This window comes from Parus major, chromosome 10, assembly GCF_001522545.3.
Source record: "Parus major isolate Abel chromosome 10, Parus_major1.1, whole genome shotgun sequence".
NCBI classification, from domain to species: domain Eukaryota; kingdom Metazoa; phylum Chordata; class Aves; order Passeriformes; family Paridae; genus Parus; species Parus major.
Window position 1 is genome coordinate 7,515,800 of NC_031779.1, and position 25,271 is coordinate 7,541,070.

The window sequence follows — 25,271 nt, forward strand, 5'->3', positions numbered from 1 at the left end:
TGGACAACATATTGACACAAAGCAGAACAGCAGTTAATCAGTCACCTGTTCAGAGGCAGGAAAAGTCTCTGCACACACAATGATTTGGTTTATGTGTTGATTTGTGATGGATCAAAAGGGTTTAGGATTAGTTTATGAACAGAAATGCAAAACAGATGCCAAAAATATACATGGCCTGTTAAGGTGAGAAGATAAATGGCAAAGATTAACTCGAGGAGAGTGAAAGAGAATTTAGTGTAAGAGAAAAGAAACAATCGGTTGTTCCAGTGGCATGGCTAATTGGTAAAAGAGAATGCAAACCTCCATGTGAAATCACTGGAAAAATCAGAAATTTTTCCAAATGCACTTCGGAGTACACTTACCTACACACTTTAAAGCCCTAGATAAAATCTGCATGAGGCAGCTAGTGAAACTGCTCATGGAAATTCTTGGGACTGGTCCCTCCAACAAAAGCCAAAATAATGCATTGCCTTGACGTTAGACATCTTTCCAACATTGTTAACCTCACAGACCCAAGCAGTAAACTGACCCACGAGGAATATTCTAGCTATCTGGAGCATATCCTGCACTGAGCTATTCTGGGTTTGCTTTTGCAGAAACCTAGCTGGCTCATTCAGAAAGAAGCCCTGGAAAGAAATAATATTCATGCACTGTCAATGATCCGAGAAGCAGAGCCTGGGAGCAAAAGTACAGCAAGACAATACAGCAAACTAAGCACACTCAGAAAAAAAGCAGACTGTCCACCCAGACTGCCCATGGAAGGATTAAATAAGCAACTACAGATTTTGCTTAATGAGCACCACTACAGCACTAATCCCTCTTCCTTAGTCTTCTTTCTAATTTGAAGCAAAAGTAACTTGCTACTTTTTATACCACAAGCCCTGCTGGCACAGCACCATACTCATTCAGGACTGCAGTGTGCACTCTGATTAATGAAAGATATTGAGAGTAAGGCTCAGTAGACAATTTTTGAAGAGCCACAGGCAAGCAAATGACCCAAGAAGGCCATTCACAATGACCACTTGAAGCAGGCTAAACACAGGCAGACATTCCTGCTTGAAGCAGGCCACTTGGAAAAAGCTGTCAGTCACAGGAAGTAACATAAACATGGTCAGAGAGGGAAGTTTAACATAGCATCAGGCAAGAAATAAACAGTGAGTTTGCTCTCCAAAAAGCAGAACAAAAGCCATCAGCCTCACCTCTGTAACATGTTCATGTCCACAGATAATGTTCAGTTGTCTTTACAGCGAGGTTACTGTTATTTGTTTCAGAGTCTAAACACACACACACACACAAATGCACACTATTCCATCAGGGCAGAAGCAAGCTGTGCCTCAGGACACCCAAATAACCACCCAGACTTCATCAATGAGGGAGATTTTTTGAGCAGAAATCTTCCTCTAAGGTTTGCAGTAAAATGGGTTTGTTACCTTGCAGCATATGTTACACTGAGTTCATCCAATACATTGCTAAGTTTCACCTGAAGTTCTTTTAGAACAACACTAGCTTCAGCATCCAACTGCAAAGATAAATAAGATTACATTTTATTTATACACTAGGTTTCTGGGGTTTCCATTACAATCAATGAATTAATAGTTATATGCAAAGGTGCACTGCACTATGGAGAACCAAATGTGGAAACACCTGTTGGAACAGACACAGAATTGCTTTAGCAGGCCTTAAAATACAATTACCATTTAAAAAAAATTATGGAAACATCTTTGATTATAGTAGGGAATGTTTATATTAGAAATCAAAACTGTGCCATTGGAAAATGACTTTCTGTGGGACTGGGAAAGCTTGTTGGCAGTCACAAGGAGAGAACTACCTTTATCAGGCCAGTGGTATTCAACAAGACACACAAAGAGAAGGATGCAGGAAAAGTCAGTGCTCATGTTAATAGAAGTGCAGATGCCTTCATATTTTTATTATTTTTGTACCTTTCACTACTGTTTTTTTGTGATTTGCATTAAAGTTGTTTCCATATTTCAAATGTTTCCATAATGCAGTGTAAAATTAGAACAGCCAGCACAGAAAAAGATGGCTTGAAGACCATCCATGCCAATTCTACTGACAGAGTATGTGGGAAGGGACTCTACCAAATTTCAGTACTGCTGTTTCTAAAAGCCATTAGGGCAAACAAAATTCAAGCACAGAGCAACACATTCTGATGCTTTGATACGGGTTTTCTAAACATAGGAAGAAAGTTAATGCAGGGGAGAAATATATGTTTATATTTACAGGGATGAGGATCCATGCATAGGTTTTGAATCAAAAAGGTACCCTATTGATAATGGTCAACAAACTTGTTTATTTGCTATGGATTCTTTTTAAAATAAAAAAGAATAATTTTTTTATCTCCCTGATCTTTAGCACTCAGGAAAAATAATTACAGCCCGTTGTGGGATATGATAGATGATCATTGGGATCAACAGCTGAATGTTAATTAATAGCTGATGTGCCAGGTCTTTCAGCTGTCTACATCCCAGTGTTAAGGAAAGATTTTCAGTGATAAACCTTAATTTGTGGACTCTGTTCTGCGGCAATGTCAGGTACAGATCTTCTGACAATTTCAAAGGACACTGCACATTTAGAATACATAATCAGGGCTGTTTCTATTTGTGTTTTTCTATCTTTCAACTGCATGAGTAGTGCATGGTGCTTATTTTTCCTCTGGTGCTTCAGAACACTGTGGTGCAGCAGGTCAGTTCTTTTAATCACACTTCAGAGACAAGGGGAAGCTGGATAATTTACATGAGACTACACAGGAATTCTACAGCAAAGCAAACTGAAATAGATCCAATGATCTACTTTGTTTTAATCTTAGACAATCCTTTATCTCCTTAGAGGTTATGTGTGGGTTAAAATCATAGAAAATTCAACATTTTCACTATAGGTTTTGACAAGAACCTGATACAGGTGACAGGGGGGAATTACCACACATCCTTTAGAAGATAGTGTCGTGTAGAACTCTTCTAATCTGAGAAGCTCATGTTTTACTTATTACTGTAAGTACTTACTGTGACTACTTACTGATTAAGTTTTGAATTACTTTGCATTGAGAGAACTTCTGTTGCTTCTGTATATCTTAGTTGTGTCCCTGGCAGATACACTTTGACAGTTCATACACTTAAAGTGATTGCTTTCCTTCATATGAAGAGCAGGAATTAAAAAGCTAATTTTACTGCAATGTCTATATTAGTAAACAAATTAAGGCATCTATCAAAGGCAAAGATTTTTCCAGGAAATGCATTGCCCTAGGGAATTATACTATCTCCTTTGGAGGGATACATACAAACCCCAAATTTAAGACCACTAGAATATAAACATTTAACAAACACAGAACACACAGGCATTCACACTGAACACGGTACATGTCAAGGAAAACACAAAATACCAGGCAAACAGAAGACTCAAAATTTCTTAGCAGATCATGCACAAACTAAAGAATCACCTTGTTACTGGGCCTAGAGAGGTCAATGTAGTTACTTTCTATCAGAGGTAGTTGTGATAACCAGAAAACACAATGTATCTGCTAAATTCACCTGGAATTGAACTTAGTCCGGCCAAAGTTGGATCAAATGCTAATGCCAGATTGTGGACATTATACACATTATAGAAGGGTGCATGCAACTGTTAAACATTTTAGAGGCTTTGTGCTCACAAATTGCATGAACAAGTTTGTGTGTGCACAGCTGGAGGCATCTGGCAGGACCCCCAGGCCTGTGTGTACACATGCTCATGCTCATCGATGAGGTGGCACGGGGAGGCGTGTGACACAAAGAGGTATGCGGGCTGCCCGGCCAGGTGCTCACACCTGGCCATGCTGGCATCACTAGGAAGATGTCAGCAAGATTTTTAAATGCTACTTCTCTTTAGGTACTGGAAAAAATGGTGATTTAAGTGTCTCTCCAGAACTAAAATGTGCACTTTTCATTTATTTTATCACGTGGCTTCTATGTGCTAATGATTGTCCTCAGGTGTCACCCAAATATGCCACAGCATGACCTGCTTCTTTTTCCTGATATGGCAGAGCTAAGAGGGAAGCATGGAAGTGAGACCAAAGGCAATGCTGACCAGCATCTGAGACTATGGCAGAGAGGGATATACAGACATGAAAATAAAGTATTTGTGGTATTGGGGACTTCTCTTTTTCTCTTCAAGTCTCATTTGCTTCATAGATTTTGATGAAGGAGGAATGAAAACTAACAAACTTTCCTGAACATATACAAGGAAAATAAAAGGCTCTACTTGAGCAGATTATTTTGTGAAAAAACAAATCAAAACAACAAACCAAAAATAAAACACAGCTATGAGTGTCATTAGTGTATTATATCTAATTTAAGCAGCAAAAGAGAAAAAATGCATTTATACCTTGGACAATGTATTCTGGGTTCCATTTACTGTTCCCAGCATGTGTGGACTAGCCTTAAAATACATAGGGGTAGGTTGCTAAGGTTTCAAAATTGGATTTTTTAAAGGATCAAGTTTATTTCATTAATAATGTATAAATCATACTTTTATATAAATTCTTAATATTCTTGCCTTTTCTAAGCTCATATTTCTGTTATTTTACTATGTTCTTAAATAGCAGAATTAATTTTTACCCACAAGGGAATGTACTCATAAATCTGTTGGCACACTACGTAAGATCTGTTGATTATGCATCATCAAAGACATAATTAGAAGTTTGACTTTTTCTGAATGCTACACAAAAACTGAGAACACATTTGCTGAACAGCTGAAAAAATAATAAATATTTGAACATCATTGTTTCCAAATTCTGCGTGTCTTAAAACTGTAAATTTTTTTTTTTTTCAGACAAGACTTGGAAAACAGTTAAAAATCTGATGAATTTGGCTGCTTTCAATGGCTCGGATTGAGGTATTCCCTGCTGTAACTTAATGTGTGCTAGTATGGACATAATCTTGTTAACTGCAAATTTGGTGTTTTCTGCAGGAAACTAGAGAGATGCAAATTACTTTTGCATGAGTTAAATGGAACCTCTAATCTGAATTCCATTTACAATTTCACAAGTCTAATTACTTATCATTTTTCTAATGGAATTTCCTGGTTAATTCTGTTCAAAAAATAGTTTTACATATTTTCTGTGTATCTTGCAGGTACAGGTATTTATCAGGTCCATAACTTTAGTGGTTCTTTCTGTCTCTGATAGACACCACCCCTCCTCCACCCACACCCTTAGGACAGTGAGATGGGAGATGTTTGGCTGCCACTGCTCCAAGCACACTGAAAAGCACTTGGGCCTCTGGCCAAGATGTAAAGATGGACACTGCTGAACTATTCTGCTGAAGTCTGGTCCTGTCACCCCATCAAAGTCTTTAAGGCCACGTATAGATTGCTATAGGAATTCCTAAGCTTTATGTGTAAAATTGGAACTGAATTTACCAAAGTGGGAATATGATTTATCTACAGTAATAGGTTATATAATAAAGGTTGTCATACATAACCTCCTTTTGCTTTACACTTCTTTTTTTATGATCCTAATTACTGTAACTCATTTCTGCCATGTTCTGTCATCTGGTGTAAAACAACATAATCACTGCCTTCCCTTCTTTCTCTTTTATCAGCTTCCAGCTTGTCAGACATGAAAAAAAATATTTAGTGTAAATGTATGCATTCCTTTTGGATGAAACATACAGGAGCTAAACCAAAATTCTATGATGATGATCTGTTCCTGTGTTTTTGGACTTGATTAAAAAAACCCCAAACAAACAGTGGTTTGGATGTACTTTACTACTCTTTCTTATGGCAGACTGTTCTCATTGATATGATTTGTAAGTACTCTCCCTGCTTTGCTGCAGCAGAGGAGGACAGCTAATAAAGAAGCTCATCTTGTTCAGACTATTTTATTTTAATGGTGGGGGATCTGAGAAACCAGTTTTTTCTCTATTTATAGAGCTCCCTGCCTGCAATGTGCAATAAGCCTACTCTGAACAGAGGGATAGCTGCTTGATTGTGGTTATTTTGACTGCACAGTTTGAAAGACATACTGCTCACAGTGTGACACTGAGGAGATTAACAGCATTTAATTTTTCTTAGAATTAGTTTTGCTTCAACTGAAATAGGTCTCATTATTTTGCTGAAAATCATCTGACTTTTATGCCTTCCACAAGTGAAATATTAAACTGTTTTTTCCCTTCAAGGAAACTGCTTAGAAATTTTATTGCTGGCTTTGTTTCTTATGAATACCAGTTCAATAAGCCAAATTGGCCATTAGCAGTTGGGCCTTTGGAATAGTGAGGGGAGTAAATATTCCAATTGGAAGACAAACATTTCAGTGGCATTTTGATATGGGTGAAAAAAAAATTGAACATGAATGTGGTTTTCTTCAAGAAGTAGCCCTAAAAGTCTGAATGTATTTCTAAGGCCTTTTGTCTTAGACCATGAATGAGAGATGCACTTAAGGCACCTAATGAAGGGATTATAGGAAAATATATCCAAATTGTCTCTGTGGGTTGTGTGTTGCACCATATTTGTAGGAAATTCTGCTTTGCTACTGTAACAACCTTAATAATTAATCTTCATTAACATCAAAAGAAAACCAAAAAGGATGAGAAGTTATAAGAACTTTTGAAAGAAAATTGCTATGAAAAATGCCTAACTTAAAAAAAAATTTATAAGGCATTAGGAGCAAATGAAAAACTAATATTTTCTTGTGGAAAAGTGACATTTTAGAGGTTCAAGCAAATATTCTGGTTGAAAATAATTTGATAGAAATAGACATAAAATGTGACTCAGCTTTTTTCTGCTCTTGTCATTATCCTGATTTATGGACATTTACCTGTTTTCATGAATCATGACATTCAAAATTAAGATTGGATCCAAGACTTAATACAAAAGTACTTTGCACAGAACATAAAAGCACGGAGGACGAGATTACTTGTAATATTCAGAGAGGGAAAAGATATAATAGGAACCACAAAAACAGCCACTTCTGGATGATGAATGTCTATTTTCAAAGTTTGGTAAGAAATTTGCAGTGACAAGGCTGCAGAAGTTTATTTCCTGTTATCTGGAGCAGGAGTTATTTTTGCAGTGGCAGCTTCAAGGAGCTGTTCCTGGCTCAGCAGGAGGGACTGGAGTGACTCTGTCGGTGCATCTGGAGGCTGCAGCTCCTTGCATGGCAAAGGGGACCAATCTCACCTCTGCAGGGCACCACTGTGGATGTGGAAATATGAAATGCTGTGTTTTCCAGTTCTCTCTATGTAATGTGGCCACATTAGATCAAAGTTCTGTGAATCTATCAAGCTACAGCCTCAAGAAGAAAAATGATGATGCATGCAGAACTTAATTTTTAAAGCCAGCTACTGATAATATGGGTAGGATATTCATGCTCTAAACATTGTTTCTCAACAAGTAGACAGGATTTTTTCTATGGCTTGAAGATATGTTAATTTCTTCATCACATTTCAGAACAGTAAAAGACTATAGTCAGGAAGGTATTGAAGCACTGTTTATGTCCTTTTACTGTTGGACAGGACTCCAGGCATTTTTAAATCTTCTGAAATGAAAAACGGGGTAAAGCTGAGGGTATTTTGAACAGTTGAGTAAAAGCTCTTGGTGAAATGGTATCTTGAATACAAGCAGGCCTTCAGATATTGAAAAGTGCACTTAAAATGTTTTATATTTTTAGAACTCTGAAAGGCTTTACACTATCTGCCTAGTAAAACTTTCCAGTTTAGTGTCAACTGAATGCCCAAGCATAGCTCTTTTTGATTTTAGATCATAGGGAATTACACAAATGCATCAATGGAAATATGTAGTAAATATGACTGTTCTTAGCCTTAGAAAATATGGTCAGGAATAATAAAAGATGCTTACTATCACAAACCTCATAAGAGAATCTCTCTCCTTCTTTCTTCTGCTCAGTGGATTGCAAGTCAAAGGCATTGGACAAAGACAATGACACATTACAGACAAAACGTACCAATACATAAAAAGCAAAGTATAGTCCAATACAAACATTAAAATAAAGCTGGCACTATGGATTGCAACACAAAACACCCAGAGCTGATAGAACATTACAGATCATTAGCATGTGTCTGTGAATTAGCGTTACATCTTTGCAGTATTGTCAGGACGGTAAATCGGTCTTGTAGACTTCTTTTTTAACATTTTGATTTTCTTTGCAAGTAGAAGTGAAAGCTTTGAGTAGGTTGCAGATATGGTGCTAATGATCTCTAAGGAACTTTAAATGAACCAGGACACGGATATGACTCACCTCCTTCCCTCCCATGGACTCAAACATTTTCTCAAGCTGGACTCTTAATTGCTGAATGTTGTTCATCAAGATACAGGCCTACAGAGAGAGCATCTAATGTGAGATTGGGCATGAGCAACTCTTCAGCAGCCCCACATTCAGAGAACCATTACGGTTGGAAAAGATTTCTCAGACTATCTTCATTCCTACATTCTCAAGTTCCATTAGAGGAACTTCCTGTCCTCTGCTGCCTCTCCTTCCCCCTTAACTGACCCTTCTCTCTGCCTGCTCAGCCCATGACTGCCCCCTAAGAGCAGTGCTGCCCCACAGGGAACCAGGGAACCATCTCCCAGTCAGCTGGACAGGTTTTCTCTTTTAGAAAGCAGTGAACTTTGTTTAATATAAACATTAGATTCATAGGAACTCCCAATATTTGATATTTAGCTGCAATAGATGTCTTTTTAAATTCTATTATCGTGTGTAGGTGACCTCTAGACCACCACACTGCCCTGAACTGTACAGAGCACTGGCAGATGTCACACACAGGGATGTGGCACAAGGACTGCTGAGATCTGTGATGGGCTAAGGGCTCTGCCATTAAAGGTGAACAGTCTGAGGATGGGGCTGCTGTCATTGATCCACTGCAGATTGGTACAGCTGAACAAAACACTACTAAATACAGCAGGCATTGTGCTAAAAGCTGCCTGCCAAGGGAGACCTGGCTTTGATTGAATATCAATGATATTGAAAAGCCAGTTCCCAAGAATACTTTTCCCTGGTCTTGTTAAAGTATTGAAAATGTTTCCATTTGCTCAATTACATCTTTAGTGTCCATATCTCATTTATTTCTGAGCCCATGGCTATCTGGTCCTTCATTAGGAACTCCCTTGTGAAGCAGTGAGGCAACAAAACAGCACAATTTTCTTCTCCCCTCTGCAGGGGTAAAGCAAAGCCCAGTGAGGGGCAGCAGCAGAAACCTCTGCTCACGTTCCCTGCACGGGGATCTTCAAAACTCCCCGATGCACAAACTGATACAGAGAGGCAAGGCAATGCAAAGGGAAAACCCTAAACAAAGGTATTGTCCTCTCTTTGAGAAATAAGATGATACATTCACCATGTTCACCATGGTATTAGGTTGTTATCCACGGCATGTTTGTAGTCATCTTGTAATTACTTTATAGCTTTAATACTGGAATTATTAGCTAGGATTTTTAAATAATTTCACTTATTGTAGCTTTTACACATGACTGTAAGCAGCTATGAAAACGCTGACCTCCCTCCATTCATACTTTTTCATATATAGAAGTGATTACATTTTCAAAAAGTACAGTAAGTCATTTAAAGGCAATTTCTGAGGCAGAAAAAAGCCACAGATTCTTACTCACCACATTTTCTTTATCACAATAGGAGCTGAAGTAACTTGAAATGATTGCAGCATACTGAACAAGTACTTTGTTGATGGTCTAGAAGAGAAGATTCTTTTAAATGGTGAATTTCATAATGTAAACCAAAATTATTAAAAGAAGAGGTTTGCATAAACAATAGGCTTTACAGGTGCTCACACACATAGTATATTTTTTAGATATAATAAAAATAATCTCGTGATCACATTTTCAAATCCTTGCACAGCAGCTGGTGGGTAGTTCTTAATGTAAAGCAATCTTCAATAGCAGAGAGTTTAATTTTAGCAGTACTGCTTTTGAGAAGCACTGAGAACTCTACTCCTTGCAATGTACTACATAATTAATGGAACAGTAGCAAGCTCAAAAAATCCTCCAGGGTGACAATATGTAGACTAGAAATATAATGGAAATATAAGACAAGAGGAGCACTGTTCAAAGCCTGGCAATGTGAGTTACCTTACAATAATCATGTAAATAAGAAGTCTGCAAATGGAGAACAGTTGCAATGAAAGAACAGAATTAAATGTAAATGTGAACTTTTCTAAAGCCAGCAGGACTATAATAGAAATTCAGAGCTCGTGAGGAAATGTAACTATTGAAATAGAAAGCAGGCAGAATTGAGTTTATCGAGCAGCAGGTGAATAACTAGCACCTCAGGACTTCAAACAAAAATTCTTTATTGCCACACCTTGAATTTTTCCTTCACTTGCACTGCCTAATTAGCTAATTGCATTTCATTGAATGGCTCCATTAATGGAACTGCAATCAGTTCTTAGCAAGATAACAATTGATGCATACATATATGTATAAAATACATAAATGTGAAATCTCAGAGATTCTCAAGGTGGTAAACCATTTTGACAAGGTAGACAAAACCCAGCCTTAAGCCACAAACATCATGTCTTTCTGAGGATCCCAAGTAGATAAAAACCATTGAATCTTAAAAGCACTGGGATCACTTAGCTTTCAAGTACACGGCAACAGTGTCATTCTCTCTGAAGCTTGGTTGAGATGCATTGGCTTTAATTTACCTTTGCAAATCTTCTCATTAAATGAGATAGTGCTTCTGGATTAGGACACTCCAATTTCCTAATAATCTCAAAGCTTTGATTGAGCTGTGTGAAGACATCAACCACAGAACAAGAGAAGAGGGCATGATCTGATGTTTGCTGAAACTAGAGAGAAACATTCAAATGTCAGTATTTGTTCAGAGATCAAAACTGTATTCATTGATTCTTATACTTGAAAATCCTCCTAGAATCAAAAAAAGTGATAAAAAGAAAAGTCTCATTGGTAATACTAAGAAATGTGGCTTTTCACTTTTCTGATACTTTTGAACCTTTTAAAAATAAATCAGAATTTTCATTCATGACATCATTATCACATCATAGGTTAATGAAATGATACCATGGAATAAATTCTGTGGGGATTTAGGCAGAAGGAATCAGAGGGAATTAGAACAGGAATTTCTCTGTAAGGTATCTTCCAAAAGCTGTTATCTCCTGAAGTCTAAGAAGGATGTTGTAGGACCAAATATACTTCTGGTTTTGTAATAATATATGTCTTAATAATTTATTTATTCTCTTCCTTAAAAAGGCTCACCCCATCTTTTTTGTCTCTTTCTAGTGCTCCATGAAGAAATTCCATTGAGACATCCTCATTTTCATCCAGCCACTGAATGACAAATGGTTCAAACCACCTGAAAATTAAAAGCAATTTTGTAAAGTAAAGTAGGTATATTTCATGAAGATGGCAAGAGGAGAGATGTTGTACTACCCATCAGTTTGGCACCTCGTGTTTTTGTATGTGTTCTAATTGCTAAACATTCCAACAACCCTGGAAAAATTTTTGTCACCAAAATGCTGCAGCTACCAAAAGGCTTTTCAGGCTTCAGTTTCACAAGGCTCTCACTCTGGTGATGTAAAATAGGCAGTAGCCAATTTTCTACCAGTGAAGCATAGCAGGAATGCACCTTCTATCAATAATGGCTTTTTGGTAACTTTTATTTTTTATTTGTATCTCAAGTAATTTTTGCATAACTTTGTTTTAGTAAAAATCAGCTGTGTTTTATTTTTCTTTCATTTATTAAAAAAAGTAATAACAGGTCTCAAACCATCTCAGCTAACCAGCAGAACTGCAGAAGATTAAGGGTAGCTCATATACTGAATATATTTCTTTCAGGAAGACAGGTGCAAACAAAGCCAGCAGCTGAGTATTAATCCAATCCAGTAAGAATGATTCCAGTAGTATATCCCGTTAGCACTACAGCTTTATCCAAATTTGGTTATAAAACAAATGCAGGGACCTGCAACTAATAATGCTGCTGTTCCCACATCTCCTACTTTCCACAGACATTTTCTGACCAAAGCATTTTATCATCTCTAACAACCTGGAGTTACAACTGTAGAAACCTATGAAATAGCTAATTGCACATTTAGCACCTGGACTATTCCACTTAACAGAATGAAGAATTAAAGAGAAGAAAGTGCAAAATGTAGTTGTTGGTGCTACACACCTCGAGATCTCACACAAACCTGAGCATAAATATTTGACCAAAACAAGCCTTGCACAAAGCCCAGATTCACAGAAGCCTTCCCGAAACATCACTTACAGAGAGTATTCAGGCACTGCATCCTTGAAAGCAGAGAGTTCTCTCACATATTCATTATAAAACCATTTCACTTTGAAGTGCAAATTCATATAATCTGTGCTTTTGCATAATCGCTGCTTTTCATGTTCTGCAATAGAAGGAGTGGAAATAAAAACACTTAATAATGTTCTAACAGTAAATAACATTCTTGTGCCTCAGTGCACCAGTGACATAACAATACAGGACTTGTGTTTTAAAGCATAATTGGTTTGATTTTTCTAGAGGTAGGAATACCACAACAGTTTCAATTTTCAGGATTGGAGTACTGTTAGGAAAAACAAAAACCAAAGTCCAAGCCACAAATCAGACTTCTCCCCTCTCTTCGCTGCAGTGAGAAAAAACCACAAATTTGCTGACTTCCATTCTTTATATCCTTCTTTGGCTGCTACAAAATGGTTAAGAAGCTTTTGAATGTCAAGCTGGAAAAGACAACCATGGCTGTGCAGTAGCCAAAGGAAGTAACAGCTATAAATGCCAGGCCTACGTGAATGTGTGGAACCTGCATTCATTAGAGCTAAGAAAGAGGGATAAACTCCACAGCTCTACAGCCATCTGATTTATGGCACAAGTGAAAAAAGATGGTTTGATGAAGAGGTTTTGAAATTTTTCAGACCTCACCTTCTCAGTGTCCTCCTGTTTTCCATATACTGAATTTGCAGATGGAGGTGGGTGGCAGAAGTCATGGAGCCACCTGTAATAACTTTCTGCATTTCTGAAATCTGATTTAATTTGTTTGGAACAAATGTCCACCTTCCTTCCAGGATTTTGATCCTTGTTTTAACTTGTGCACTATGCTCTGCATTACTCACCCAGCCACTGCAGACCTGGTCCATTCCTTCTATCCTTTAGCTAACAGGCACTTTATCCTTGCTCAAATCTTTCATTTCCTTCTCCCCCAGCATGAAACCAGGGATCCACAAGTTTTGGAAAGAATAATCATACCTTTATTTACTGCTCGCAGCTTCCTAAAATCTCCACAGGTCTCATTTGTTTGAGGTGTCATGTCACTTGCACATTCTTTCCTAAGCAAAAGAGTAATTTCTTTTCCCAGCTCCCTTAAAAAATGACCTAATACAGGTGCTCAGCAGGAATAATGTTTTTGTGTAAATACTATGTATTAAGAACTTATCAGTTCCAAACCTCCTTACTTCTGCTTGCTTTGCAACACAGCTTTAGACAAATCTACTGTATTTGGATGGGAACCTAATTTTCTGTAACAGCAGGAGCATCACAGCCTCTGTCATACACTTGAAAGTAGCATTGGATCTTCTGTCAGTGAAAATGCACTGTGAAAGACACATTCTGTGTTTCCAGATCTAGTCAGGTACATTAAAAGGAAATATTTAGTTTTATTATTATGCCAAATCAGCACTCCAGTAGTACACCATGCCATCTGACAAGTGAGTGTTTCAGATGCATTTTATTATGCAGTGAGTTACTAAGTTTTGTGCAAATCAGCTTATGAAGTGACCTTGTGGGCTTTTATTGCCTTTTTAGCATTGCAGTAGCATTTTCACCTTCACTGCCTTTCCACCAAACTCAAGGAAAATCACTAAATCAGTTTCTGTTTAAATATTGCATTTATTCATCTTCATGCTACTACAAACTCTCCCCAGCTCAGTATCATTGTTCCAAGCATTAAACAGGACCACAGAGAGAAAGATGTTGCCTTCTCTCATGGCTCTGAGAAATCTTTCCTTTTTTATAGGCAGCAGGTTTTTTACAAACTATTATATAAAACATTTGCTCTAAAGAAGGTATTCTTACAAGGTAGACTAGTCTTTCACTGAGTACAATTATGTTACTGCTATGAAATTCACTGCACATCTCCTGCTGAAGTCATTGTTAAAAATCTGTCCTAGATTGCATCCCAAAAGAGTGGAATGTCTGAAATGAAGAGCACTTTTTTTCATTCAAGCTTTGCATAAATGGATTGCTAGATTATACAATGTAACTTGAGAATGTTTGCTATAGTATCACAAACCAAGGAAATGCTTATTTCAATTTTAGAAATGAGCTACTGCCACTAATTGGCAAACTTGTCCAGGAGGGTACAACTTATACATACCATTCAAAGATATTTTCTTTTTAAGGTTAAAATTTATAACACATTAAAAATGAGCACAGAAGTAATTCATGAATAATTGAACTTTTTTTCTGCAGGCTGTTATGCCTTGTAGAGAATATTTAAAGAGTCTCCCAGGATATTATTTCTAGTTACATATAAGTGAAAAAAAACACCCAGAATTCCTGACATAAATGTATGAGAACATCAGCAAACACTTCACAGGACATATGAGGTCATTCAGTATCAAAGAATTTTACCTCTTCAGTTAAACCAAAGAAGGGAGCAAACAGGTGCCCCTATGAGTCAGCAGTGACAATTTTAACTGGATGATAGATGGGTTTATCCATGGTAACCATGGATTTTGGTTACAAAGTGCAGCAACATCACTGTAGGTGTTCTGAATTTAGATTAGGACCAATAGATTGCTTTCTTAATTTCTGAAAAACTTGCACAAGCTAATGTAAATGTGAAAATGTGAGCCAGCACAGGATACCTGGATGCATTTTGGAGATCTGTGTCTATTTTCCTGGAGGGAAAGCTAGTGCCATATTTCCCTATACAGACACCCATTTTGGGCTTTCTGGAAGACAGCTGTAGTAGCTGCATAATATAACATTTTTAAAAACTACACTCTTGCTTTCCAAAATTATTATACTACTGAGACAGTCTGGAACTAAACCTGCCAGTTGTGTACAAATGTACAAATGCTCTCTGGAGAGACGATGACAGAAATACCTTAACATTATCAGAATCTAACTGATTCTAGGTAAGGAAATCTCCAGTACAGCAAACCTAATGCTGATAATATTTTTTATTTTGTCCTGCTCCTTTTCTGAAACATTCCTTGTAGTGCAGCATATTTCTATAAGCATCTAATAAGTTTTGTGAAGAGGTCATGTTCAGCTCCCATTCTGGCATTTTGTATATCACTGTGTCATGCATCAATGAAAAACTACTGATAAGATTCTTGTAAACTGCACCATCTATAAACTTTAGTTGTGTGTATGGGGCACTTTAGCTGCTTTTAGGAATTGCAGTTCCATTAAGTGTAACTTTTTTACATTGTTGATGCCACTTGGGGTGGGGGGCAATATCTCCTTAGGGGTGATGCTATAATGCACATGTGCTTCCACAGGCTTGCAGCAACAGAAACTTACAGCAACTGCAACCACAATGAAAAGTGTGTGGAATTGTTCCTCCTCACTGGTACAAACCACAGAGATGGGAACCCCCTCAAGAAGGCCTCCAGTGAGCAACAGCACTGAGGAAAAAAATAAAATCTTCTCAAATGTTATTTGTTTAACCAAGAATGAAGAGAGATTATTTTTAAAAGCTATTACAGGGATGCATTAATATATGCAAAAGAGCTTGGTATGTGATGAAATCAGCAGAGACCTGGTGATATTTGCTGTATCTGGCACATAATTCAATTGCAGGCAGCAGTTCTTTTACATAAAAACTTGTAAAGAAACATAATAGGAAGGACTATAATCCAAGGCACTTTCCTCAAAGGCCTTGACCAAACAACAGTACTTTGGAATTATGTTTGATTTTTTGCTGATTTTTCCAGCAATTGCTGAAGAAAGTTGAGAAGATTTTCTTAAAGCAACAAATAAAAGTCATAACGATGACTTACTAAGCAGAAATACCTACATACACTAAAGACAATGTCATGTAACAAACCGGAATAGAATCTTGCTCACTACAGAATCTTTTTTTTCTTTTTAACCTTGAGGTAATAACATTACTCCAAGTTTCCATATTATTTTTGATATGTATTAGTTGTTATAAAAGGAAAAAAGGGTAATCTAACAACCTTCACAAAAGATGAACATGTTAAATATTCAGATAATCAAACTGATATTTTGTTCAACTCCGATTTTTCTTATTTGGCTACAAAAACTCAGAGCAATTTTTTTTTCTACAGAAGTTCCCAAGCCAGTATTTTTTATAAAAACATGTAGTTAAGCTGCTTGAAGGATTCTAATAAGATGGTTTAAAGTATATTTCAAATCTTTATGAACAAGAACTTCAAGGAAATTAGTCTGTAAAAAATGAACAAATAGACTTCATAAACATAAAAATATCTTTCTAAAAAACCTGAACTTGTCCAGTTTTCAGGCTTTATAGATAATGTTTCAGGGATTAATAACTACTATAAAGAATATTTATGTGTAGCAAATTAATTACATCACAACCAGCTGGTTTGACTGACATACAGTCTACTGCTCTACAGTTTATTAAACACAAATGGTTGCAACTAAGCATATGGGATTTGTGTTTGGATTAGCTGCAAATTTTCTCATCAAAACTCAGCTGCTATTTTCAACCATTGTGACATAATTCCATATTATTTGCAATAATTACCTACCAATCTTTCCAGAGACTACCAGCTGCTATCTATTTCTTCCAGAGCTGCTGTTTCAGAAAACCTGCTATTTCCAAACTTGCAGTCATATAATTGGGAAGGGTAATTGGGAACACAAAACTGAGTATAGCTAGAGGAAGCTCTGGCAAGGAATGATATGGACTGGGTAGGAATTGGTATTCCTCCCTCTGAATCACTGTGGGAATGTTACGCTGAATGATGCACCTATGTTTTGGATAAAAGTAGAAGTTAATGCTCAGTGCACCTGATCCCAGTGCAATTTTCCCACAATACAGGAGTGGTTGCTATGCCACAGCCTCTTTTAATGTGGGTATTATGCCTATAGTGTTCTAGATTTAATCCCTACACTGCTGAAAGAAACCTGGAGCCTCTAATTGTATGAACAGAATAGCAAACAAGCCACAAATTAAGAAAAAAAATAACTCAAGGTTCATCACTGATTTAGAAGGGAACATTACATTCTACTAGAATCTCATCCCAAGATTCTTGTACTTTGCTAAAGGCAATAGAAGTCACTGGGTATTAACTGAAATAGACAGTAGAACATAACCAATTGATAATTATGTATAATTTATATTGATTTTTATAATCTGAAATACTACTGACCTTTCTGAAAGGGCTTTTTGTGTCAAGATGAATATTATAAACAAAAACCTGAAAAACTTCTGTCATTACCTCCTTTTTGGATTATATATCTCTCTAAAGTCCCCTCTAATTTTCCTTTAAAAAATATATTGTATCTTTCACAAAACACTCCTACACAGTCAATCTTTTCTCTGCATTTACTTGGAAATTTTCACCAAAATATCTTTGGACAGTTCACAAAACGTAATGGACTGCATCTGGAATATCTCCATGGGGTGATGAAGCTGTCCAGATGGGAAACTGAAGAAAAAAGAGACCAAGTACACTTATTAAGGCACCATGCATAAATTAAGAAAGGCAGTGTAGGTCTTCAAAGATTTCCTTATTATGGAGTCCTATTTCCTCCCTGGGCAGAGGAGCTGCTAGAGAGGGTCCAGTGGATGCCACAAAGATTATGAGTGGTCTGGAGCATCTCTCTTATGAGGGGAGACTAAGGAAGGGAGCTGGGCCTGTTTAGTCTGGAGAAGAAAAGTCTCCCTCTCTCAGGGGAGAGCTCATTAATGCATATAAACATCTCCAAGGAGGATGCCAAGAGGATGGTGCCAGACTCTTTGTGGTGGTGCCCAGCAAAAAGAAAAGGAGCAATGGCCATAACCTAAAACACAAGAAGTTTTATCTCAGCGTGAGGAAGAACTTTCCATTGAGGGCAGCAGAGCATGGAACAGCTGTCTAGGCAGGTCATGGAGTCTTCCTCTTCTGGAGACATTCCAAACCTGCCTGGACACATTCCTGTTGTCACCTGCTCCAGGTGACTTTGCCTTGACTAACAGGGGGGTTAGACTGGATGATCTCCACTGGTGCTTGCCAACCCTAACATTCTGTGATTCTGTGACAGACATCAGGGAAGGAAGACAGACTCTCTTATTCTGAATGGTGAGGAAAAATGGATTTGCTGTTCTTTTTTGTCTCCTTGCCTGCAGTGGAGGCGGCTAATCAATCCCTGACTTACTGCAGTGCGCTGTAAAAGCTGATGTGACATTGCCCCTTACATTCCGTGAGAAGCTCTCAAACCAAGAGGCCATTTGCTCAGTGCTCTGCTTTGCCTGACATTTCCCTGCAGGTGCAGGACAGCTCAGGGTCACCTGCCTGGTGTCAGAAAAGGAAGAGCTGTACATGGCTCCCTGGGAGAGGTAAATGTCTCATGGGAACTTCAAGGCCATCAAATACCAATGTCATAAACTACTTAAGAGATGCAATATGTAGAGTCACGAGGGATGTATGAACCTGCTGCAAACTACCCTATCTTCTACTCTAAACATTGCATTTGCCATTTTTTACCAACTGTGTTACATTGCCTAAATGTTTCAAATTACTTAGGCAAATTAACTATGATATCTTATTAACATTAATCATAACCATTGAACCATTCCATGTTTTTATGATTTGACAGCATATTGCTTGAATCTGAGATGGAAAACCATAAAGGTAACAAAGAGCATTTCAGTAGCATTGGAACTACTAAATACTCAGCTGTGCATCTTAAATGTAATTTTTGTGATAGGCTTCTTCCATTTACTTATTTCTTAATTTTTTTAAAAAATGTGTCTGTCTTCACCTGATTCTCTGCTCTTTGCCTCATCACTAATATGCAAAGTGAGCATGAAACCTTATCAAATAGGCATACTTGCATTTTAGAAGCAATTAGTAAAATGAAGTGCAAGCCAGGAAGAATCCAGCAGGAAGATATATGTGAGGCAGCACTTAAATAATTACCTGTGTTCTATTTGGTTCTGCCTGCAAATGCAAAACCAGAGAGGTGTTCTCTAATTCTTACCCAGCAAATTGCACTTAAGGCTTATTAAAAGATAATGTGGAAACAAACAGTTTTAACAGATTTATTCCATTTTCCTGGGGGTGAATCAGTATCAAATGTTTAGTTTAGAACTAATACACTTGCCCATAAGAGGAAATTGACCTCAGATTCTATAGGAGAAAGGCACAAGTGAATCTCCACAAGTGGAATATGCCTGAGAGTAAAACACTGAGTCTTTGACCTAAGAAAAGAGAGACTAGGAGAAGAACAGCTGCTATGTGAGGAAAGCTTTAAAGCGGTGTCTTAGTAAAAATGGGCAAGATTAAAAATAGCAGAGGTTTCTTGTTATTTTTAATTTTCTTTAACTCAAATATTGTATTATAGTTGATAAAGAAAGGTATTTCTTTTCCAGAAAGTTGTTATTAGTTACTGTTTCTCAATGAAGTCCAAAATATAAGGGGATTAATTTTGTGATTAGCTTACAGAACGCAGGAAGAGGTGCAACACATATGTTCCACTGCAGCTGTGTGAGAATTATGCAGCTCCACTCTGACAGAGATAAGATTAACAAACCCCTTGAGAAAAAAAAAGGATGAAAGTTTTCCCCATCCAGCAGATGCAGAGCTGCACTAAACAATTCAGGTCCTTTAAGAGACAAAGCCACATTTTTGCTTAGAGTATTTTTTTGTTTGGGGTTCTTGTTTTGCTTCCCCATACATAAAATTAGTTCAGATAAAAGATTTAAATCTTGCTCCTGTAAAAACGTGAGATGGAATAAAGGGGCATCATCATAGTGGTAAAGAACTGTAATCAAGGGCAAGAAGAAAGAAGCAGCAAAATATTCTTTTGGATTAAGATACCTACAAACTCTTGAGGAGGTCTTGCCTGCCCCTGCTGCTACAGGTGATATACAGCCCATCCAGCTGAACTTCTCCCTTCAACTCACTCATTTGTGGAAAGGGCAGGGCCATGTGATATAGAAATAACCTGTAATTATTAATCAGTGTACGGTTCATTTAAAGCACCATTTACACTCATAACCTACCCTGCATGACGATGCCAGTATAAGTGGACTAACAAAAAATTGCCTTTGTCACAATTAGGCAATGATCAGGAAAAGTTTATACACAATTTTTTTACAATAAGTGATTCCCTGAGTAAGAGTTAATAATAATGTTTAAGAACAAGAGCAATAGTAATTGGTTAGAAGAAGAATAAATCAGGACAGAGCTATCATTATTAAATATATAGGACAATATACACTGCTAGTATTGTGTGACAACTTAAGATGAAGTCAGACATTCACTGATGCACTACATTTTTTCTAGGAAATCTGGCACCATGAACACACCTACAGTCAGAGAAGCTTGAGCTTACTAATATTACTGTAGATTTGTACTTTGGTACTACTCAGTGTTCTGATGGTGGTTCAATGTGTAAAATCCAAGAAAATGGGTTAGAGAACAAGGAAATTCTAGATATAATAGTCCCAACCTCAAGGTTGTGCCATACCAGAGAACTCCGAGGTCGTTCCAAGTCAGATTACACAGTGCTACAGCTCAATATGAATCCATGAAGAAGTATTAACTCAGCCCCATGGGAGCAGTTTTGTCCACTTCATCTGTCTTAACTACTGGGTCTAATTAACTCCAACAAAATAGTGCCATTTGGTATGGCTATGGTGATTTTTAGGCAAGCCTGGAGAGCTCTGCTTTGCCCTCAACAGGTGGATTCTCATATTCACAAAGCTCAGCCCCTCAGGACATACAGAATGTACCTGCTGTTACTACCGTCCTTGTCTGTCAAGGTGAATAAAGAACGTTTCTAACTCCCCTTTTCCTCTGATCACAACAACATTCTATCTTATCTTCCAAAGGAAGGTTTAACTCCAACTGTAATCTCCTTTCATTTGCCTTTACAGACTCTCTGAGTTGCCATAGAGGACTCTTAATTCCTCAGGTGTCTGAAAAGAAGCATAGAATACATTTGTTGAAAAGTGCCAATGCAGAAATGAGACTGACTAAAATAAAAAGGTTTTATATTTTGATAGTGATGACATCCTGCATTCTTGTAGATGCTGCCTTCTTGTCCTTTACAAAACCTCAGTCTTACCTTCCTTCACCTCTGTAGCCTTCCCTAGACCAAGACAACATTCCAACTTAATGGGAACTTTGTAAATTGTAAATTTGGAGTGAAAATAGACTTGAAATCTGCCACCAAATGGCGTGACCTTTCCCTGGGCAGCATTAGCCTTTTTGGCTTTTTTCTATGCTGTGTGCTCAGCATCAGCTCCCTGCCTCTCCTCTTTCAAATCACTTTATCAGTTTCTGTCACAGAAGAAGTATCTGTCAGGGAAACAGGAAAATAGTATCTTCTTAAGCACTGAAGACACCAGCAAACTTGAAAAGCAAATCTACATTAAACTCATAAAATGGTGGAATGACTACCTCCTTTTCCCATTTTTATAAGGCCTTCAGAATCCTAGCTCTGCAGGATGGAGACTGTCTATTGCTGTATTTACACAGCAGCCAACTAATTTCTGGCCTGATTCTGGTCTTGACTTCTGGCCACTACCAGAATTAGATTACTATAATAACAGCAATTAAGATGTTCTCTTTCTAACAGACTGGATAGTTTGAGACATTCGATCTGACCTACTCAAAAGTTACAGATCCAAAAGATCTAAAAAAAGACACTGATGACAAAGAATAAAAAAAAATTGCAATTGCATGTCTAATTTCAGCTTATTACTCTCTCATCCTCTTTTAACCCTTGCATCTTCATACTTGTAAAGGAAAAGATTTTCTACCATATGAAGTCAGTAACAAATCATATGCACTGTTGGTGAAATTCTCTCTGTTCTCATTTGTTTGCAGCATAAATATGGAATAATTGGGGGATCAGACAGTACAAAAATATTGACATTCTATAAGATCAGGTGTTTGTGTAAACTAAACACCAAACAACAATCTATAATCTACCATGAAAACCACTGATATTTCATGAATAACCTGCAAAGAAGAAAAACACCCCAAAGAGACCAAATCTAATGAAGCCAATTCTCAAAGAAAAACGTGATACCTTCTTCAAGCAAAATCTATACATGAAAATAATCCGTTAGACCAGAAAAAAAAAATATAACTGGTGTGAACTCAATTTGTTGAAGTCTGCCTAAAACTTTTAACACTACACAAAGGCTAAACATTTGAATTAACTTCAACTGGAAGAAAATCAAGAATGAAATATGAACTCAATACCAGATTTTAGTACAGTTTTGTTACCAAGGCATGTCAGCTTGGCACAGTGTAGCCCTGATCTTGGCAGCTGTGCAGACCTGAACTGTGCTTTGGGATGTCCTTTCCTCCCTCACCAAAACACTGAGCTGCTCCCCCAAAGCCAATTTACTGCCTTGGTACTCTCAGAGACATGGCTTTGCCCTTTAGCCAAAGACCACTTCCATGGCAGCTGCTGTCCCCTCTGACTTCTCCATGCCACAGCAGCAGCCTCCTTGCTGGAGTGTCCTGGCAAGGACCAAAGGAGAAGAGAAGCAGAGGGTGTGTGGTGCTGGCTGGTGCCCCTCCCAGGCCTGCTGACTGGTTCTACAAGAGGAGGTGGGCAGAGGGCACTGCTGGAGGGCAGCAATCTGCAGTGCACACACCCCATGAGCAGATCCAGGTGGGATTCAGCTGTATGGAGAGAGCCAGAACAGCCATTCTGACCTGTGCTAAGGAAAAAGGGAAAAGGAATGGAAAGATGATACCCCAGTGTTTGCTGTCTTCTTATTTCCTGAATTTAAACTGATGGGTGTGGCTGGATATATTTGTGAATACATAAAGTGGGTAGAACTGGAAACAGGATCTCAGTTGAGCTAATGTAATCTTTTTCATCACATGAGCAATCCTTTTGCAAACAATGCTGGACCAGTTCAGTGCTTCTTGATTGGATGCAGAAAGGAATCAACTTTGTAACACAAAAGACGCTGCTTCAGGAGATTAACGCTAAATTGGAGTAGGGAAAGATTGCAATCACAGCCCTGGACACTAGGTATGAACAGATGGTAGCCTATGTTAATAACTTGGAAGGCGAGAGTGGCATAGCAGAATGCAATGCATTTTAATGAACTCCATTAAAACCATGAGGACCAACTGTGAATGTATTTAAGAGCTTGCTTCTAATCTTATAGAATTTAAAGAAAAAAATATTATTGCCATCAACAAGTGAGTTAAACCCAGTTTATAGAATATCTATGGAAAAAATTAATAATTCAAATCCCAGCAAATCTGGGTGGAGGAACAGTATACTGATGTATATTTTGTGACTAGATTTATTGAGGTTCCTGTTTAGGAATGAAATCATAGAATGTGAAATTGTGTATATTTATAATAATTTATGCTGATTTCAAAAGAATAGCTTGCACTAATTTCAATTTCCCTTAATTATTATTTATATGCAGGAACTATTTCACTAATGTTTCTGGGAGCAGTTTAGAATTCCTAATGCCAACAATGGCATTTCCTCTCCTCAGAAAGTCAGTATCCACAGCAACACAGAAATGACACCACATTCAGGGACTGGTCTGGAACATAAATGAAATGCCTTCTACTTCTCTCTCTGAAGAATTAGGATTAATATTAACATTAATATTTATTTTAAAGTCCTGGTTCAGTCCAAACAACCACACTTCATATATTTTATAATTAACTCTTTCTTAAGAGCTTCTTGTTCTATTCTTTACAATAAAGAAACAAACTACAGCTTGATCCAAAGCTGCCTTTTGAGTCATCAGTGTGCTCTAATGAGCAAATAGTGTGAGTGATGTTTTGTGAATGATTTTGTTGAAGAATGTTTATAGTTCCATGGCTAAAGCACTACGAGCTCAGGGATGTCTGTGTGCAGACTATAATTCCACACCCAAGGTTATGAAGTCATGGCAACTGGGGCAACTGGATATTAGAAATCCTCAGTAATCTGTGCTATCTGTAAGGGAATCACAATGCTGAGTTGCTGAACAGCAGTTTTCTGAGAGCTGTTCCTGACTGACAGCCTCTCCAGATAGGTTGTTTCACTAGTGGAACCAGGAATATTCTTTAATCAGTGGCTTTAACTTGGTCTTCATGTTTCTCAGCTCTTGAAAGCTTGCACCTTCACTGATCACTCTTAAAGGATGATTTCCTTCTCAGACTTGTACTTCTGATTCACTGACATGACTACAGAACAACACTTTGAAACAATAGTTTCTTACCACATCTAAGATGTGTCATGCTTTCTGTTGTCACTGTATGCATTTTAATTACCTTCCTTCCTCTCTTTTTCCTCTGCTGTGCTTAATATGGAAGTTCCACATTCAAATAACACAATTAACAAGATAGAGTAACACAACAGCAGATGGACAAAACCGTTCTTCCAACAGCCATTCTAGCCACTCATCTTTTCTCTTTATCATCATAAAAATCTGTGATGTCATCAAAGCACCACCACACCGATATTATCGCATTAGACATTCCAGAGAGAATAATGTAGAAGTGACTCTTCAAGTATTTGGGTTTTTTAATCTTCCTTTATGCCTGTTGAACTGCATTGTATTTTAAATCCAACCTCATATGTTTTTTCTCACCCTTTGCAGACTTTGTAATTAGTAGCAGACTTGACTAAAGACAATGCCAGTTGTGCCAGGTATTTTAACTTGATTTGCTACAATAACCATATTTTATTGTGTGTTTGAAGTCATTAGTTGGAGACAATCTGCTATTTAAAAAAACCCATATATTTTAACAATGGTTAACCACAATATCTTAAGAGATAAAATGAAACTGCATTTGATTCTCCTGGAACTAGAATGAATACATCCTGCCTTTTGAACACAAAAAGATTTAATTAAAAGAGTGTGCTTTCTCCATAATTTCTTTCTGCAAATGTTCCTTATGGGCAAGTTAGCAATTTTCAGCTAGTGAGAAAAATTGGAGTGTCTGCAATGCTCTCTAGCAAGCACATGTGTGTCTCTTTGGACACTGAAGATTTTCATCACATCTAAGAAGCAGCATTTCAAGTCACAATTATTTTGTGTTCTTCTTCCACAGATAACTTCATCATATATTCACAGTGCAATTTCTGATTCCTTATAACCCTTCTTTTTCACTAA

At 37.5% G+C, this 25,271-nt stretch overlaps 1 protein-coding gene and 1 long non-coding RNA gene across 10 annotated transcripts in view; one reads left to right on the forward strand and one right to left on the reverse strand.

Annotated features, from left to right (window-relative positions):
• LOC107209361 overlaps nt 1-17,419 on the forward strand; it is a 54,818-nt gene extending 37,399 nt beyond the window's left edge. For 2 of the 4 annotated variants that reach the window (XR_004498858.1, XR_001523564.1), the window contains exons 4-5: nt 4,822-4,884; nt 11,254-12,228. This is a non-coding gene — a long non-coding RNA (uncharacterized LOC107209361). Of the gene's footprint in view, nt 1-4,821; nt 4,885-5,176; nt 5,475-11,253; nt 12,229-15,480 lie in introns of those variants that run through there. The other 2 variants (XR_004498859.1, XR_004498860.1) reach the window with 2 other exon arrangements.
• The window catches only part of UNC13C (unc-13 homolog C), a 174,421-nt gene that overhangs the window by 21,196 nt on the left and 127,954 nt on the right, over nt 1-25,271 (reverse strand). For all 6 annotated transcript variants that reach the window (XM_015638962.3, XM_015638961.3, XM_033516898.1 and 3 more), the window contains 6 exons: nt 12,239-12,365; nt 11,230-11,326; nt 10,659-10,802; nt 9,610-9,687; nt 8,246-8,323; nt 1,431-1,519 (listed from right to left, as the gene is read on the reverse strand). In XM_015638962.3, coding sequence (XP_015494448.1) covers nt 1,431-1,519; nt 8,246-8,323; nt 9,610-9,687; nt 10,659-10,802; nt 11,230-11,326; nt 12,239-12,365 — 613 coding nt within the window. The remainder of the gene's footprint in view (nt 1-1,430; nt 1,520-8,245; nt 8,324-9,609; nt 9,688-10,658; nt 10,803-11,229; nt 11,327-12,238; nt 12,366-25,271) is intronic.